Raw genomic sequence first — 20,068 nt, forward strand, 5'->3', positions numbered from 1 at the left:
TTGTCTCTCTATCTGAGCCCGACTGGCAGGCTAGCTGGGAGTCGGTCTTGGAGAGTCGTGAACTTTTGTCCCGTCACTGCTCTCTCGCTTGGCTACACAGGAGAACTTGGGCGACACCAAACAGGAAACGTTCAACAAGTAGAATCTATGGCTGTTTATCTCGCACCATTCATCAGACCCAGAAACCAGACACAGCAGTGAGGCTCCCCACTGGAGAAACAGAGCCTGCCTGTGCTCTAGCTAGACTAATGCCAGGCGGCGACGTATGGGGCCATCCGCAGGCCATCACTGGGCCAGATCTCGCCCTACTGCTGCCCCTCTGGGTGGGCCCCTGTGTCCCGATGGCTGGCTCCGCTGCTCTTTTCCCACAGTCCCCAAGGAGTCTGGCTCTGGGTGGACGTCCTTGTGCCAAGTGGTGACACTCTGAGTGACTGAGCCTAAATCTATCAGGGCCCCGATCATGTTGCCCCATCTAAGCGGCGTTGCTGCTTAAAATTGGTGAAAGCACTCCAAACCACAACCGAGTGGTCAAGTCCGAGCGCCCATCAGCTCGGAGCACAGAATGTTATTCTACGCCTTGGACGCGGGCCAACTCATGCGGTCGCATCGTTAGCAGGAAGAGGAATGAGCCGGAGAAAATCTATACAATGCGCGGCCATTATAAACGCACTGCATGTCTCCACGTCAAACAATGAGGCAGATTCAAAACTGAGGGGTTCAGCCAAGAGATGAAATGTCAATCGCAAAGCGTCGAAAGGTTATGTACAGTTTAAGAGACCGCATGCGAGCATCTGTATATTGTAGCGCCACCCTAGCGTAACTAAAGTACATCTGCTATAGAATAATGGCACGCTTCCAAGGCCCACATTATAAGTTTATGTGGCTCTAACAAGCCTCTCTAAACGAGAAGGTAGAAGGTTCCAATTTTTACCAGATGTATGACCAGATAGGCCAACTGATGAAATGGCTGAATAAGAGAATAAACATACCCAATTGGGACATAATAACCCCAATCATATCCTAAAGTCAGCCCAAATTATAAGTAGCATACAGGGAAAAAAGGGTCAGAAGGCATCTCCAAGAAGACAACTATTAACTATAGCAATTGTAATAACATCAAGTAGGGGGAGCCCATTTCTTGTAGTTTACCTACTGACTCTGTGTCACGTGTACAGCTAAATACAATACACCACTATGGCTGACTCAGCAAAAGGCCTTGTGGTAGACAGACACAAACACAAGAAAGCGCCTGTGCAACATGAGCAAATGGTGAGTCACTTAGTGAACTTAACCATCTCTGAGCTGAGGAAATGCAGGCATGACAGGGGAGTCCATTCAAGTTACTCCCCGATATCAGTCCCTAGATGAGTGCAAGTTACAGACCTTTAGGTGGAGAAGTTGGCCTAGATGGACTTTGTGTTTTTAAACATACTGTTGTCATGCATATTTCTGAATCAAAACATAGGCCGGAGTGAGCCAGATTGTGCTGAAGGCTCACAGTCATATTTTCCATTGATATCAAAGCCATATGGGCAGATCCTCAAGATAACTCTCTCTCTAAGGCCCTGCACAACATAAGTTAGCTTTGGTGAGGATAGAGAGTAGAGGAAATGTATGAGATAGTAAAAATGACATGAATGGGATTGTATATGTATTACGTGTCTGGGGTCACAATTTGAAATGCAGATACTACTTGACTGTTGGTTACCCAGGGTTGTGCTGTACAATAAGCACAACACTCTTCTACACATACCAAACAGAATAGCCCAGACATTATTTCACTGGAGATAACAAACACATAATGCGACATACAACATGGAAGCCACGCACTAATGACTCTCTTAAGTACAAAGACTCTTCAAAGCACCATATTTCCCAGTCCCACTCCTTTCCTGTAAAAAAATTCATGCCGCCGAAACAGATTCTGGAAACACATTCTTGCGACCATGCCAATACATTACGGGTCCCATTCAAATATGAGCGGTGATGAGATGTTCTGCTCCGCGGGGCCGCTCGGAACGAGCTAGTGAGAATCAGCAGATCTCATAAAGAACAACAACATTACCCGGCTCCTCAGGAATGTCAACTTGGGCCAACATGGAACCAAATGACACAAGGGCAGATGGGACGGCCAGCTCGCTATCCTTGGCCGGTTGCTGCAAAGCCTTTGTGAACAACGTTCAGTTTAACTGATAGTTCAATAGGCGATATTTGAGGTTTTAGTGGATGATGAGAGTGCCATGTTTAATCTCTGGAGTGATTAGAGATTTCATCATCAATCTCTAATCATCATTATTATGATTGCAAGGTGATGAAATGGCACGAAAGTGGGCTGAACACACAAAAGGCGTAATTTCCCTAAAATATGAAACAGGAAACGTTAATCTGATTCCACCAGACGAGCTCAGTGTGAGAAATGCATTTCTGTGTACTATGAGAAAACAACATCACAATATAGTATTGGAAAGTCGTTTTGATCATGTGAGGATAGGTCAACAAGAAACAAATCACAAAATACACTTTCAAAATTGAATTTTGTTATTCAAATGTATCACAATATGTAATTGGAAACATGGCTCCAAAGTAGTGTATATAACTGTATCTACAGTGTAGACACATTTACAATGTATGCAGTTGTATCTACAACGTAGATTACTGTAGGTCTACAGCAAAGTAAGTAACTGCTTTTCATTATTACCTGATAGGCATAAACTGCTTTAAACTTCAAGTTAAGTTTGTTTTTATATTGGTTCCACTTGCATTGAAACAAGAAAAATTTTTACACTCACAGGAATACATAGTGTTTAAAAATTCGAGAAAAGCTTTTCTCATTCAAGATTGACTAGCCCCAATGAAACGTTGTCATCAAAGGACAAAATGCACCTCCATCAACATAATTTCTATTTCCTACCCGGCCTGTTTGGATCAGGATAGAAGCTTTATGGGGACAAAACCATTAGACCATTAAAGGGCAGCGAAGAGCGTACCATCATAAGCATTTTCAATCCTCATCCTGTCATCCGTCCTTGCTTGTGAAGATGGGTAGAAGGAATCCAGGACTTTCTACTTAAAGTATGTCAATATTAACTTCTGAAACACACACACACACACAGATCCCATGTTCACGACCTTCCCCCAAAAGAGTCTTCACGTCGAGCGCACACGAAGGAGCACATTAGAGCCTGCTGGGTGCAGTTCAGACTCCCGCTCTCCACCAAATGATACTTGGCAGTCACACTTGATTGATACAGCCTGTTCTCAGAGTTCAAAGCCTTTCCATATGCTAGGGGCCATTAATCCAGTGCCATTACAACAGGGCTCGCATTGTCATGGAAAACAAGCCCGAGATTACATCAGGGATGAGTACGGCAGAGCCCAAACCGCTGAGTAGTTCTGGGTGTGCTGGTGTGTGTGTGTTGTATGTGTTTGCGCGTTAAAAGCTCCCTGTGTGTGTGTGTGTGTGTGTGTGTGTGTGTGTGTGTGTGTGCGTGTGCGTGTGTGTTTGTGTCCGCTGGTGTGTGTCTGCTCCCATCATGGGTCCAGCTCCGGCACACCACAGTGTAAACAACTGGCGCTTCTAGGCTGCGCACGGTAACTGGAGCAGTAGGCTCGCTGCCGTTGTGCATGCTTCTGTGGTGTCTGAATCGGTGGGCACGAGACCCAGATGTCTGCCTCTCAAAACAAAGGCAGGGCACACGTATGTGACATACAAATATAAGAAAAATGCTTTGGTGTGTGTCTGCGTTTGCAAGCGTGTTTATGTGTTTGCGGGCGAAGGCGTGCGTGTTTGTGGGCGCAGGCATGCATGTGTGTGTTTGTGTGTGTGTGCATGTGTGTGTTTATGGGAGTGTGTGTGTGCAGAAGTTTGGAAGGACACTACTGTCTTCAGTCCAACTGCCTGAGCTTTGAAAACAGATAAATAACAGTGGAAATGCTACCCTTGTAGCCAACAGAGATGATATAAGAACATGTAAGACACGCACACGCGAGAACAAATATTTCTTGTTGGACACTGTTTCGTTTTCCACGCTAACGGCCCTCAAGTCAGATAGCACGAAAAAACAAAATTGGTTCTAAGTCGTGCATGGTCAGAGGTGAGGGCAGTTTATGATGCTACACAAATAAAGACACACTTAAAACAGCATTACCCCTATCACCATTAACACCTTCAAAAACCACCTCCCCGAGACTCTACACAGCGACCACACAAACATCTGCCTCCCGAACCACTGTTCAAGGTACCTTCTGGTCGACGATGGAGCACACCAGGTCCTTGACGGCGGACAGCGACACGTCCCCCACCTCCAGGCTGACCGTCTCCCTGGTGAGTCCGATCTGGAGCAGGAAGGACACGCCATGGAAAGAGCCCCGGGAGTTGGTGGGGCTGGAGGCGCTGTGGCTGCCGTTGGAGAGCCGGCTGTAGAGTGGCCCCGGCGGGCTGGGCGACGGAGACGGGGTGGGCGGCGAGGACGGGTGGTGCGGATGGAGTGAGTGGACGTAGGCTCGAGGTAAGGACGCGGGGGAGGAGGTAGACATTGGGGTTTTTCCTCCTCCGACGGGGGCCGGTGGGTGCAACAAAATAATTCAAACAAAAGAGGGTTGTTTTTGTGTTCCTGAGTTCTGGGCTTGTGCCCCCCTAAGCACCGCCGCTTCTGTGTACTCTCCTCATTTCAAAGAAAAGGAAACAGGTAGGAGCCCTGTGTGTCTAAACTGACATTGTTTGGGGTGTTTTCGCATGAAGTAATGATGGAGTTCTCTTGCAAATGCTTGACCGCCCACCTTAATGCACGCAGGTGAATGGGATAGTTCTCATCGATTCCCAGACTTCAGCAACTGAGCTTGAAAACTTCATGACCACAGACCTTTCTTCTCCTTGCTGAAGTCAGTAAACCACTCCGACCACAGGAAACCTGCCACTAAACAGAAACAGAGTTGTTGCAATGAGGTTATAAGTTTCCAAAATAAATGTTAAACATTTTGATAGAAAAGAGGCAATAGAAAACTCCAACATCTGGCTTCTGAACATCTGGACCCCTCCCACTTGCGACTGGATTGCTGGCAGAACATAACCAAGACCCAGAATGCCAGCAAAACAAGTTATACAATCAGCGAATACTACTAGTTGGCATATGCTTTTACTGTTTAAATGCATATTTACTTAAAGCCTATGGATCTTGAATCAATAGTTATACAATTGCGAATGATACGTTACCTTCACAATGAGCAAAGGCTGCTTTCCTATCCATTGTAAGTGAAGCACAGAAACTTAGCAACTCCATCAACTGTGGAACGCCGAGCGTAAAGTTCAATCAACTTTTGTAAGCCGCACTAGTTAAGCGCCGTTCACTGTTACGAATCTAGTTTGTCTGTGACTACGCCCAATAACCTACTGAAACGTCCGCTTTATGAAAGTTTCTCTTATCTTTATTCCGCTATTGCCAGATAGTAAATTCATGCGCATCTTATTATCGCTCCAGCTGTGACTCTACTCCCCCCGTTTCACGAGAAAATGAGCCGATATGGTCCCTGGGGCTTGGAGTTTTTATTACCTTCTCATAGCAGGGTTTCTGTATGGGGATAGGAATTTGTGAACTACAGTCTCTGAACAGCTATGGCGCCTCTGACGGACATGGGATCAACGCGCATGCCCCTTCCTTTTCCGTTATTTGAACTTATGGTACGGTACTCAAAACTCGGTTGAAGCTACGATATATGAAATCATGAGGCGTTAAAAAAAGTCCCTTTTCCAAACTCTTTTTTTGTCTGAACCGACATTCTGTGATACTGCGATGACACTCTTTATTTAAGATAAGATAGATAATATATACTTTGATGAACCCGTAGGGACATTTCTTCTGGACACCGTACTGCAGTTCCACGTTGGATATAATAAGACTACAACACGTAGCTTTCCATGTAACAGTTTGCAGATACACGTTCTGATGCGACAAAAATAAAAAAACGATTAAATTGATTTTGTTTGCCGAAAATAAGTTACATTCTGTTTCTTTTAGGATAAATAGCCTTTGCTCAATAGATCAAACTACTATTTTCATATAATGACACAATTAATTAGAGACACGGATCATAACCAACAAGTGGGCTACAACTAATTTATTAAATATTGCAACAAAAATATACATATTGAAATCAGCAACTCAATATTGTGGAAATTCCGGGTCAATCTTTTGGGACCAGGCAGTGAGTCCCCCACAAATGTCTTTGACAGTGATTTCATCCACTTCTGATGTGCTCATCTTCTCCAGGAGCTGAACAGCCTTCTGGGAGTCATTCCCCTGCTTACAGATGACATAGACTGCCCACAGACAGCAGGGCGTCATGCAGCAAAACACATAAAACACAAAGATCAGATCGATGGGGGTTATACATTGTAGTCTTATTCATTCGTATATTATTTCGAGGCACCTTTGAACCAGTTTACTCAGAGATCCCTGTTAGTGCCCCCTTTTTGAATGTTACATAGATTAAAGATATGCAAATACACACACACACAGGTTTACAGTGGATCATCAAGGAGCACAACTCTATATAAAGCTCTTTCACACAGTGAATATACAGAGGACAACACAAATAACATCTTGAATATTCTCAGTTTCTTTCGTTTCGGTGTTTCCAAGCCTGCCAGCTGCTCAGGTCAAACGCAGTTGTTATGGAAAATAATTACCTAGCAACCGTCATTACATCGTAGTCCCTGGCTCTCTAAAATAAGCTGGACGACATTACAAACCGTGCATATGAACAAGTCTGCTCTCGTCTCCTTACGGTTCCCCAGCCTTTTTAGACGCAGAGGCGTTCAGACGGGTTACCTGGAAGCGGGCCGTCTCCCGACATCTGCCCTTTGGATTGGCTGATGCTCTCCCGGAGTAACTGGAGATGGCCGCTCTTCCCCTGCTGCAGGCTGGAGAGCGGAATGTCTAGTGGCAGAAGCTTGAGGATGGGAATCGCAGAACACTGGAGGGCAGCCTACCACTGAACTAAATTAGCATGCATAACTAAAAATATAATCATTTTGAATCGATCATACCATAAGACATCCCCTGCATACACACACACATACACCATTTGTGCACACACACACACACACACACACACACACACACACACACACACACACACAAGGATACTGAGGGAGAAGGGTAGCTGGCATATATCGACCTCCACAGGAGGGCGCACATCCAGCAGGAGATGGGAGGATGCATTGTCCACGACAGCTTTATACTCCTGGAACAACAGTGTCAACAAAGCATAGCATTGTTACAATGGCGGCGTTACATGTCCTGTCAAAACAAATGTTTATAGAGTATTGGAAAAACACTTGATTAGTTCAAAACCATGTCGAGGGAAAACGATCAGTATAACTGTAACTTCCATGGCATCACAAGATTTCTGCGTCTAAATGAAGCCCTTGTGCAATCGCTATTACGCCTCAATCATTCAGGATCGCCATCTACGCCTAACGGCCTGGTCAGTTAGAAAGCTTGACATTCAAGTGCTATAAACAAACCTAATTCACAAGCGCTCACTGCCAAACAGAACACACTATTCTCTTTCCTTTAGAAAACCTTGAATACTTAAGAATACTCATTTCCCATTTAGGGTTGGACCAGCAATAAGATGTAATCACAGTTTATGAATGCACGCACAGAAAGAAAAAACACAAAATTAAGTGAAATTATAAAATAACCGCTGCTAAATACAGTGAGTCACGCCAGGCTCTTTTGCGGTGTGTGTGTGTGTGTGTGCGCTGTGTGTGTACCTGCACCGTGATCCTATGATCTTTGGAGAGGAGGTTGAGTCTGCGGCACTGCCGAACAAGCAGAGAGAAAAGGCATTTGGAAGCAATAAAACTACTTCCTACAATTGAGGGGAAATCTGATTGTACTGTTCAATTATGCGATTAGATGGCCAAAATGATTACACGTTTTAACATATCACCTGAAAATAATCAACACAACAAATTGGTGCGAGAGTTCACAACTGGTTCAATGCATAATCCTCCAATAGTTTAAGGCTTCATCCACCTTGGTTGAATCGTATCATTCGTCTACAGTATCAGGGGCCAGGCTGATGCCCAGGGTGACCCACCTTGTCGGTTGCTGCAGAACCACAGAGGGCCTCGTAGTCCACCAGCCGGGTGACTGAGGGTTTCTCCCCACACACGGCGCACTCGGGCTGCCTGGGCCGCAGCCTGATGGACCTGAACCTAGTGTCCAGAGCGTCAAACATCACCAGCTGCTGCCCGCAGGAAGCTGCATGCCCACCTGGTCAAGGAAGGGGCCTGTTTTTATCGGGAAACATCTGCCTGCCGAGGGCTTGCAGAGGGGGCCTGGTTGGGAATGTGGCATGCTGGCATGGTAACATTTAGATGTGTGGTAGGAGCGGTGTGTGTGTGTGTGTGTGTGTGTGTGTGTGTGTGTGTGTGTGTGTGTGTGTGTGTGTGTGTGTGTGTGTTGGAGGGGGGCATTCTGGTTTAAGCATAGAGGCCAGGTGTAGAATAGGGGAGCACAGTACAAACACGCGTCAGTACAAACTCAGTTATGATACAGACCTATGGCCTGTTTCCCAGTTTTACCACAACAGCAAGTAAATCAAATGTAATAGAGATAATGCAGACTAATCGCATTAGACCCAACAAACAGATTTGTTCCTAGGCAAACCGGCCTTTGTTGTGGATTAAAACCAATCGAAGATACAAAATTGACCTAAAGTGCGTTAATACGAGTTAAATGGAATAACATGTGACTCAAAGCTCCACTACTTGAAAACATGTATGCTACTTTTTCCCAGGTTTCTGGTGTTTGCATGCAGGATGTTTTTAGTAGTATTTCATGTTAGAAATCATCGAATTTTACTATTTTAGGTTGGTTATTAATGGAGGCAATCCACAACACACCTGGCCCATATCCACTATATGACGGTTGGAGAACTCTGGGAACATATTTGTCTGTTCTTTTTGACTTTTATAAAAACAAAACAATCTTTGTCTTGCTTTGATACAATTTAATGTGATCTACATTTTTTTCCCCTACACTTATTCAACCATGACTAAATATATACTTTCTTTACAATGACCTGCGATGGTAACAAGGCAGCTATTTCTAGAAAACACATGAGGAAGGAAGGATACATCCTTGTCCAGACGCTATCTTGATGACCTCCAGAGCTTGGAGACATCCCATAATTCCTGGAACTGAGACAAAAGTGGAACATTAACACACACACACACACACACACACACACACACACACACACACACACACACACACACACACACACACACACACACACACACAAACACAAACGCACACACACACACAAACAACAAACTAAAAAACAAACCGTCACCTCATCACCACCTAATAGCAATTCTTTTTTTGGGTGGAGGAAGGGTGGGGAAACAAAAGAAGAAACCCCTCACCCACTCCCAGCACCCCTCCGTCAGAGCAGTTGGTCACCGTCTCGGCTGGAGGGGGCACGGGGTACAGACACCTGTAGCATGGCCCTCCTCTGTAGTTATACACCGTCAGCTACACGCAGCCAAACACAAAAACAACATGTCCACATTAGCCATTCAGATATTTTACACACGTTTGAACTTTGTAAGGACATTTTTTATTTTTTTATTTCACCTGTCCCTCCATTCTCAGGGCGCTGGCTGACACGAGGGGCTTGCGGCTGATCACACAGGCGTCGTTCACCAGGTAGCGGGTGGGCACGTTGTCCGAGCAGTCGGCCACGATGTCATACCTGATGGGGTCAAGGAGGTCAACCATTCGGCAACGCTTGAAGAAGGTCTTTTTTGAATGTGACTTGGGGCTGGCAACTCGGGCGAGCTAGAAGAAGTCAGTGGGTGAGGTGAGTGGCAAGGGGTCAGTAGGTTGGACGGTGGTAAGGGGTCAAAGGATACTGTTGGATCAGTTGCAGGGCATTCTCAGAAGAGAGCTGAAGGTTGTAGGGTATGCACTCCACTGTCGAGTTCAGCCTGTGGACACAGAAGCACAAGGTCAGAGCACGTCAAAGCAAACAAACACATTGTGAAATGGGCCTCAAACACGGCACAGACTGTCTGTTTCGGACCAAAGTAATGTACTGTACTGAGTTGCTGGCTTGAAAACTGCAACAAGGAATCATTTCAGTAAGCCAATGAAATGGCGCCCCCAAGCGGCCATGGATATGGGCATACACTGTACTCACCACAGTAGTGCCGATTGTGGGTGAGAAAGCCACCCAAAACAGAACTGTCTAAAATAACATGTTTACACAATATTTGCAGACTGGGGAGAAATGCTTGACCATATATAACCTGTGGTGAGACTAGAACGCGCCATCCCATATTACAGAGTAATCAAAGGGTTACAAAAAGCTAAAAGAAACAGCAAATTTTTGATAATGCATTGGATTTATATAGCACTTTGCTTAGTATGGAAAGGCGTGTTACAAAAATAGGAACAACTTAACTTTACGAAAACAATATGATTCTGAAAATAAATAAGTAAATAATTGTAAATACTAAATAACATTGTCGCTACAACTGATTACACACTGAGTTTCTCAGAAGAACTATTTAAAGCACATTGGTAGAATAGGGGTGTAATTAATTGGAACTTGCTAGCAAACTTACTCACCAACCAAATTGTATGCAGGGTAGCTGTGTGCAGGCATGGTCAAATACAATTTTAATGTCACTTAACTAATGTAAATTCAATTTCACAATTTAAGACAATACAGACACACAGTCATATTTTAAATCATACAACCATCTCAACGACTAAGTACTGGGGATTGCTATGGATCAAAATACACTTGTCTGCTTCTAAGTGTGCTAGAAAAACAACTAAATGGAGGTACCTGTTGACAGCAGTGGCAGCAGACAGGGCCTTGGCCTGGCCTTGGCTCTCCTCTCTATGCAGCACTTGTCTGTGGAGGTTACTGAGCTCCACCTCGTCATAGTCCAGCAGGCCCAGACGCCCTAGGGCCAAAAGCAGTAGAAAGCAGCTGTTATGAGGGGAAGACTTGGAGCCCTCATAGGTAAAGCCTTGAGCTCCGCTGTAGAGCAGTAGGCTCCATGAATCGCATCAATAGGCTGACAGTATTCTAAGAGGCCAATCAACTAGAACTAGGTTTTCAGAGGAGCAAATTGTTCGGGGTAGAAAGCTTGACATTTCCAATTATGTGAAAGCACAGAGGGCTTGTTTTGTCTCCAAATAATGCTCAAATGTATTGCATTTTACATCAGCACGCAATTACAATTATTGTTTAATGTAAGATATTGATAGTTAAGGTGAAGATCAAATATACATTGGGTTTTTAGTTTATGAGGAGCCACTAAGTAGGTGATAAACAGACATGATATGTTTCGGGCAATAGAATATTATTATTTCTATACATTATGTTGGTAATACAATTAGAAAGGGGTCTGCTTTATGGTTTCTGAACAACGGTGTCAGAAAAGTCATTGGCCGTGGCTCCTCTTTGTTTATATTCATCCTGCCAACATGATTACCCACCAATCCCTGCTGCAGCTAGATACTGTGCCAACGGGCATCCCAGTCCTCCACATCCAACCACCAGTACAGAGCTCTGGGAGAGGTTCTTCTGACCTGAACACAATAAAGACCAATGATAATCATTCGAAATCAAACTGCAGTGCAGCTCATCAGTTGACCTTTCTCGATACACTTTGATAAATTTACCTCGGACGCCGAGCTCTGGTAGAAGAAGCTGTCTGCTGTAGCGCATGATGTCCTCGTTTGAAAGAGGTTTGTACTCCAGAGGGGTCAGAGTTGTAACTTTGTCAATCAATTCGATACATGGCTTCTCGTTCTAGATACAACAGGATTACACGTAACGTATTAATTACTTTATCTCAGTCAAGCAGGCAATACAATGGCAATAAGATGTGTCGAACAACTATTAAGCTGCATTGTTTCGATTACAGTATTAGACCTCGTGCAGACCAGCCTGCTTTGAAAGTGCACAATGAACTTAGGAAGCTTGCGATCTGTTATTGTCAATGTTAACCTACAATCGAACTTTGAGCTGATCCCAAACCTTTTCATATAGCGCCAATTTTTTCTTCAAAACGTCTAACTCCGAGTCCTTGTCCAGGAGCCGTGCCTTCAAGCACGATACTTCGTCTGCCATTGTTGTTTAAATTCAGAATAAGGTAAAATGCAGATAAAGTTGTAGACTTGGATGTGATGATTACCACTGTGAAAATGTATGAATGTTGACAAGTGTGGCACTTCCTGGTTCAACACGTGGAATGAGACCACGTGACTCAATGAAAGTGGGTGGTTCTCCGGTGTCCTCAAATGCGGTGGTGTTCTCAATGAATAAATAAATTGTGCAGATATAAAGTAGGCATAGAGGTGTCAATAATTTAATATATTTGGTTTTCTAGTGAGTTACATCTCAAACACTTTATACGTTGCATTATACTGTGGCGAGCAGCACGGGAAGGACGAGACGGGAGCCAAGGTTAGGCGGCTACGCAACTCTCGTGCCCCATACACCGCACGACAACGAGAGTTGCCTTTATTGAACGACACCAAGCATCACAGAAACACGGCAAACCTTACCAACACACACAACTCTCTCACTAATGGTCCCGATCACACTACACGTCACACAACAATGGAACAACACACAATTAACACACAACCAATAAAGACCCCAAACCGTTAACCCCACTTAACCTAACAACAGAACAAGTTGACAAAATCCCCTTTTGTCAACTGACAACCCCAATTCCCAGGATCCCCTGCGCGACCCCGGAGGAGTCTCCACAATACTTTCATGATTGTCGATCTTTTATGATATGACGAATAATGTCCATTACGCTACATGTTTTTTTTTGGAGTATTTTTAAAGTTTAGGCCTGTACTATTTAAAAGCATATATTTAATATATGTTTACATGCCACGATTAGTTTTACTGCCATATTGGGTTAAACAAGGCTAGCTTTACCCTCACTGCATAAATACAAGCGCATTAAACTACGTTCACATCGATGGACCAAGGGGCACGTTTTCGTGATCAGCCTACCACATGACATTACAAACGACGTTGTTGAGTTGTTCTTAAATTGCCCCTTGGGACCAAATGAACTACACCAGTGACGTGCGCATTAAACGGCGCCCCGGGCTCCCATTCCCCCTCCCTCCTGTTGTTCACATGATCTGTAAAGCCTTGACTGAGGAGAGGGAGGAATGTTGACGACTCAGAGGATCTAGAGCGATGAATGAGCGTCGCCACGGTCCGTTAACGATGTATTTTCTCAATGCTCTGAGTATCTTTGGGATATTTATCAGCGGTGTCAATGGAATTCCATGGACACAAGAGAAGGTAAACAGCAAATGTGTGACAGTTATGTCACAGGTTACTAAATTATTATATGTCTCTGTCTATCATTAATGAGGTCCCAGCAAATCTGGGAGCACATATTTTGATTTTAATAACGTACGTTTTAGTGTAATATTGGTTTCCTCCGCTATTTATATGCCTGCCTATTTATTTAATTGATTATGGTGACCAGATATGCAAGGCAGTTTGTTTTTGCGTTTTAAGAATTTACAAAGTAAAATTAAAAACAATATTTTATTTTATTCGTATTCGATTTATATTCTACAAAATAATACTAGTTTAATATGCGTACGATTTAATTTAATTTAAGTAATTTGTCGCTCCTTTCGGTTTTCTATGTAGGAAATGCCCAAGGCTGTAAGCAACAGCACACTATTGTGTCATTTCTGTGATGCAGCTCGATTCTTTTTGGAAATATGTGCCTTTCTTTGTTCCTCATCCACTCACCTCTTTATCAGTTGCTATGGCAGCAAGGTTATCACCATTGATCGTCCAATTTCAGATCATAGTATTTACAGATCGAAACTGGACCTCCATTTGATGCCATCTGTGAATCCCATCTCTTGAGGATAACAGGTTGCGAGTCACTGGCACCATACCATTGTGAACCTGCGATTACAGGTTGACTCACACCAGCTGCTACACATATTGTTAACATCTTGCGACGCCACTGGCAGTGCGATCATGTCTAGAGGACCGTGTGTTAAATTATATGAAATAAAACATGAACCTTAGGTTTCTGGAAATGTGTTATAAAAATCGCTTATGTAGCCTATAACTATGTTCTGCTGTCCCCCTCTACCTCCTCAATCAAACTCAATTAACAACCAGCCGTTATCTGTATTTAGGGACAGGAAAGCAATACCAAACCATACAGACACACATTCTTTGTGGTTGAGCGATCAATAAATCCTTCACTACTAAGCTTCTTGTGCTCTTCCCAATTATTCACCACACCAAGCAACCATGGTTGTAGTAGATATAGCCCAGGGTGGCCTTTGAGACCAAACACAGATCCGACCGGATCAATATGTTCAAAGCCAACGTTTACCAGATTCGATTTTCTTCTGTCATTCAACCCATGAACTACCAGTGGAAATTTGAACACATGAAATAAGATTAAAAGACAATCCAATGGAAATCCTATCTACAGGTGTGGGGAGTTGGCTTGTTAACAAACACCTTAATCAAAATTACCAACTGCTTGTATATGTGCTATTCTACAGGTGGCTGCCTTATCAAAAGAGTACAGCATATGTTGACTAGTCAAGGGTTATTTAATCAGGGTGTATTCACACTGTGGGACTGGGATGTTGATGGTTTTTTTTATGGGAAATTCTACACTTTGAGGGAACTGGCCTGTCAAAATCACATCAAGGCAGCAACCAAACAATGTGTCAATCCTATTTTTGCTAAAAAATCGGATGGCCAAGTCATCTTTCTACTCGAAACAGTTGAATGATATTTAAACTCCAAATCTGAATATTAGTAGTTGAGTCTGGTGGCTTCATCGGAAACTGTTGACACATCACTGCTTTAGCGTCATTGCCAGACTTTAATTACTTGTTACCAACCATTACTATGGTGACTACCCAAGTACTCACTGGGCGACCATATTGGTTGGTTGCTCTTCCAACCGCAGGTTCACAGACACAACGAGATGGCCTTCTTGTTCTTTGCTGTGCCCCTGCAAGCTATGAGTCATTCGCTTTTACAACCACACATATTGTTCTGTGTGGTATTGTGTAATATCAATAAGAAATGACAGGGTTTGGGATTTTAAACGGCGTCAAGCTTTAAAACGCAACATCCTCCCTCTTGCTTCATTTGCCCTGATGCATTGTTAAAAAGTTCCATTATGTGCCTCGAAGTGTAGGTCTCTCTGTCTGTGTTACCGGATTTTAAGATGACAATTCAGCATAACGTTGAATGGAAAACCCCAAAGCTTGCCCAAGCATGTTATTTTTCATTGGATGGATCGACGACCTTGTTAAAATTGTATTATGGATGGATAGATACATGAATGAATGAATGGATAGGTGGAAGACAAGGTGGGCAGATGGATGATTAGATCAGTTCAACCAAGTTCATCCCGTTGAATTAGCGCTGTCATTGAATAAGACGATGCCATGCACCTACCATTAAATCCTCCTCAACCAGCAATAAGAGAACTTACCGTGAATGAATGCCGTCACTAATTCTGTGTTTGTATGTTCGTGTATGGCCAGCTCACACATAGAGCCGCTACGCTGACTGCAGGGGAGATCCGCAGCGCCCTAGCCCACACAGACCTGGACCAGATGTGGCAGAGGGATCTGACCCCTCTGCTGGTCACCAGGTACCCCGGGACCGCGGGCAGTCTGGCCGTACAGCAGGTCAGTGCTCAGGGCTTTCACCATGCCAAATTGTCTTGAAAATGCAACAAGAACATTAATTAGTGGGACCACCATGCAAATGAATGTTCAGAATACACAATTATTTTTGAGTTTAATGTGTTCAGTCCAATGAAAACTAGGATGTCATGAAGGGGTTCAAATGATAATCAGTGTTCCGTCAGTGCTCCATTCATTCTTCTCATTCTAGATCTGGTTCAACAATTCCTTCCTTGATTTGATTCAAAAGTGTGAACCAATATTAGCATGAAAACAATGTTTGAGCTTATTGTTATTGTGGATCACTGTATGATTGCATTATGTATAACGTTATGTAGTACGTAATACGTTTATCTATTCATTTAGAAAATACATTTGTCCCAAAAGTGGCATCCAAGTGAGTGTTGCATTGCATGTGTGTGTTTGCATACGTGTGTGTGTGTGCACATGTGTGTGAGTGTGTGTGTGTGTGTGTGTGTGTGTGTGTGTGTGTGTGTGTGTGTGTGTGTGTGACTGTGTGCATGTCTCTCCCACCGCAGCATATCAAAACGACACTGGGTTCCCTAGAGGCCGGCTGGAGCGTGACGGAGGACAGCTTCGAGGCCCAGACCCCGTACGGCCCGCTGACCTTCACCAACCTCATCGCCACCCTGAACCCGTCCGCCAAGCGCCGCCTGGTGCTGGCGTGTCACTATGACTCCAAGTACTACCCGCCCCAGTGGCACGGAAAAGAGTTCCAGGGGGCCACCGACTCGGCCGCATCCTGTGCCATGATGCTGGAGCTGGCCCGGGCCCTGGACCAGGAGCTGAAGACACACAAGGTTGGGGACCAGAGGGAGACCTGTGTTGGTGGGGATAGAGGATTTAGGTTTGGTCTGTGTCGTCAAGGCCAGCCTTTTCTTTTGTAGTGTCAAAACACGATACACAACTTTCCAAAATGACTGGAATTGTATTATATTATAATATTATATAATATTGGTACATAAGATTAATCTGAATTGTATCATATTTTTATTGTGCATAGCTTATTGTTACTCTGTGTCCTTGTTCTAGATTTTGAATATAGTTTACAGATCAGGACAAAAGTCAACTCTGATTTCCCCAGAGGGAAGAGGCTGGCTGCAGCTGTGTTGTTACAAATAGATAAATCTTTTCCCTGATGAGATATGAAACAGAGGAAGCAATCCTGCCCCACTCTGGAACAAAAATATCACAGCCCCAGTTTAAAAAGCAGAGTTAAAAATCGAATAATAAAATGCTTGTTGAGAAAAATACTAAAAACAGAGGAATCAAATAGCCACGCTTCAACCACCAGAGGGCAGAAAAGCTTTCAGAATAACAACACGGTTTTTATTCTTCTGCTAATTTGTTTACCTTTCTTTCGTTCCATACTTTTCTCCTTCTTTATCTCTCTCCCTCCTCCACCACCACCCCCTCTCCCACCAGAGCTCCAGCCCTGACCTGACACTGCAGCTGCTGTTCTTTGACGGCGAGGAGGCTATGTTCCAGTGGACCGCCACTGACTCCCTGTACGGCTCCCGTCACCTGGCCCAGCAGATGGAGAGCACCCCGCACCCTGCCAACGCCACCGACACCAACCTGCTGCACGGCATTGTGGGTCCACACAGCCACCCTCCGCCGCCTCCAGTCTCTCAGAACAACCTCAGGATTAGTGAAGTTGTAATATCGGATTATATCATGATAATATTAGCGATCATCCTGTGGTTGTCTTCGTTATTATGAGGATACTGAGAAACACACATAAATGTTAAGTTGACCTCTATATCAGTAATAGCAACCGTAGGGTTAATCTTGTAGTGTTTGCTGTGTTGTAGAAACTCTAAAGCTGAGGAATATGTGTGTGTGTGTGTGTGTGTGGGGGGGGGGGGGGGGGGGGGGGTAAGAAAAAGGCAGCACATAGATCAATATGGTCAGAGCTGGAACTTGGGACACATGATGTCATCCTGGTACCTCAAAGCTGCAGGGGGAGTTGGCCGTTAGGAAGGACTTACCTTCCCTTATCTACTCTTATCTTCACTTATCTGCTTGAACCGAGAGCTGATTCCACACAAGACAGCCCTAAATGATGTTCATTATGTCCGTCCCCCCCCCCCCCCCCCCCCCCCCCCACACACACACACACACACTTTAGGATCTGTTTGTGCTGATGGACCTGATTGGGGCCCCCACGCCTCGCTTCGGGAGCCAGTTCTCCAGCACATCCCGCTGGCTCACCAGACTCCAGAATATAGGTATGTAATCACACTTCACCCTATGTACATTAGGATCTCAACCGGCAAACCAAGGCACTTTATCCTTTTTCTCCAAGTAAAAAAAAACATCCTTGATGTCTAAACATAGGATTATGTTTTTTTCAGTAAATATTATCAGTAAAAATATTATTCAAAATGTACACATTAAGCTAACATACTGGCATGTGTTATTTTTATGTTGCTACTCTTAATGTTTACAACCGCCGGATTTGAAGCCTGTCTCCTCTTCTTGTTCTGTGTTGTCAGAGCGTCGTCTCCACTCCATGGGCCTGCTGGTGGAGCATCCTACCGATGTGCAGTACTTCTGGCCCAACATGCCCGTGGGCTTCGTTCAGGACGACCACGTGCCCTTCCTGAACAGAGGTTCATACAGCCGTTCACACGGTCAAATGTACATTTATAAACACATTCACGTCGTGTGTATAGTATGCTATGTGTATTTGGTATAAGTATATACAAGCATGAAGACACACACACACACACACATAAACCCACACAGAAAACATGCAAACATGCAAGCACACACACACACACACACACACACACACACACACACACAGAAACATACAAAAGCGTACTTAACACACTTGCATACTTAAACATTCCCATACAAATAGATTCACAGAGACACACATAGACACACAATCGCACACATGCACCAACGCACACACATTCACACAGACACATGGGAAATCCCCAGTACTCAGGACATCCTGTGTGGTGCGTGTGAAGGTGTGGCCTGACCCCTCCTTCCCCGCCTCTGGTTTCCTGTCAGGTGTGCGCATCCTCCACCTCATCCCGACCCCATTCCCCTCCGTGTGGCACACGTTCGATGACAGCGAGGAGAACCTGGATCGCTCCAGCATCCAGAACCTCAACAAGATCATTCAGATCTTCGCTCTGGAGTACCTCAACGCCAGACCCATCGACCCGCAGAACCCAATGAACGCCCCCTAAAGTAGACCTGCTCTTCTTTTGAGTATTTTTGGATGACTATTGTACACAGCTATCTGATTCCATGGTGTGGACTGATCAGACATTTAATTTGGTCCATTTTAGTAGCAAACATTTTTATAATATGGCTTAATATGGCATATGGAAGACTACATTGTTTTCCCCTAGATATGCTGTCCTCACACACAGGATGGTACGTTCATCTGACAAAGTACACTGTGTCTGTGAGCATTCCCGTTCGCAACTTTAATGCTAATACTAATGCTTTACTTGAGAGTCACAGCATAGGAAAGCAATGGGTGATGAAGATTTATCAAGGCAATAGACTATTTCTAACCTAAAAACAGGAATAACCTGTAACCAAGAAGTTCTCAGCAGCCATATACAGATATATTTAAACCATATGTTTAACAGTACAATATTTAGGAATAACCTAGAGATGAAGTCTCAGCTTTCACATGTCACTTCCTGACTGTAAATCGGTCACAGGTGTTTATAGAGCAAACATGTCAAAACAAGACGAGAAAAAGAGAGGGCTTATATATGTGATAACATCTCTACTTCCATACCCTGTGGGATGAACAAGCTCCATGTGCTTGTGCTTCATGTCTCCGTGTTTGTTTTGGTGTCATTATTAGCAAGGAATAATACACAGGGAACTATATTGGACTTCCTGTCTTCTTTTTTTAAAGTCTGAAATAAAAGTATGCTCCGAACATAAAAAAATATATAAAATAAGCTTGGTGTCCTTTCTCTTGTTGCTAAAATAAGTTGTGTTGAGGACCACCCCTAGTTTGTTTGGGGGTTATGGGGGAAAGATGGAATGGAAACGCTGTAGCCATGATATTCATTCTGTGTTTTGTCTGGTTATGATGTGTAGAATGCATCGTGTTCTGCTTTAGAAGGAATTCTGTTGAAGCATACTATCTATCTAGAGTAGATTAGTAATCCCAGGGTTTCATTCTTATCCCACCTTGGAATTATTTACTCCCCTTTTTTCCCTCAGGCTTAAGGGCTGCCATCTGACCTCATCAGTGTAGGCGTGTTAAGCCCTTTGATAAAGAAAGTGTAATGCTATCATGG

General features: G+C 44.1%; 3 protein-coding genes across 4 annotated transcripts in view; 1 reads left to right on the forward strand and 2 right to left on the reverse strand.

Moving 5' to 3' along the window:
• prkd3 (protein kinase D3) overlaps positions 1–5,450 on the reverse strand; it is a 37,746-nt gene extending 32,296 nt beyond the window's left edge. For both annotated transcript variants that reach the window (XM_079752163.1, XM_079752162.1), the window contains exons 1-2: positions 5,213–5,450; positions 4,243–4,916 (exon numbers count right to left, since the gene is read on the reverse strand). In XM_079752163.1, the coding sequence (XP_079608289.1) occupies positions 4,243–4,536 (294 nt within the window). In that variant the 5' untranslated portion in view covers positions 4,537–4,916; positions 5,213–5,450. The remainder of the gene's footprint in view (positions 1–4,242; positions 4,917–5,212) is intronic.
• A 682-nt stretch (positions 5,451–6,132) lies between these two features.
• mocs3 (molybdenum cofactor synthesis 3) lies at positions 6,133–12,230 on the reverse strand. Its single transcript, XM_079752164.1, has 13 exons — positions 12,073–12,230; positions 11,715–11,844; positions 11,529–11,621; positions 10,870–10,990; positions 9,929–10,003; positions 9,651–9,768; positions 9,440–9,548; positions 9,149–9,211; positions 8,107–8,270; positions 7,778–7,825; positions 7,146–7,242; positions 6,828–6,935; positions 6,133–6,316 (listed from the first exon to the last, which is right to left on the reverse strand). Exons 1-13 carry the CDS (start codon positions 12,163–12,165, stop codon positions 6,159–6,161), a joined length of 1,377 nt encoding a protein of 458 aa, XP_079608290.1. The 5' UTR covers positions 12,166–12,230; the 3' UTR covers positions 6,133–6,158.
• Positions 12,231–13,224: 994 nt separating this feature from the next.
• On the forward strand, positions 13,225–19,702 carry qpct (glutaminyl-peptide cyclotransferase). Its single transcript, XM_079752165.1, has 7 exons — positions 13,225–13,368; positions 15,615–15,761; positions 16,298–16,579; positions 17,205–17,372; positions 17,911–18,010; positions 18,278–18,394; positions 18,807–19,702. Exons 1-7 carry the CDS (start codon positions 13,261–13,263, stop codon positions 18,986–18,988), a joined length of 1,104 nt encoding a protein of 367 aa, XP_079608291.1. The 5' UTR covers positions 13,225–13,260; the 3' UTR covers positions 18,989–19,702.
• Positions 19,703–20,068: the final 366 nt, after the last annotated feature.

Source organism: Pollachius pollachius (genome assembly GCF_949987615.1).
Source record: "Pollachius pollachius genome assembly, chromosome: 15".
In the NCBI taxonomy this organism is placed as follows: domain Eukaryota; kingdom Metazoa; phylum Chordata; class Actinopteri; order Gadiformes; family Gadidae; genus Pollachius; species Pollachius pollachius.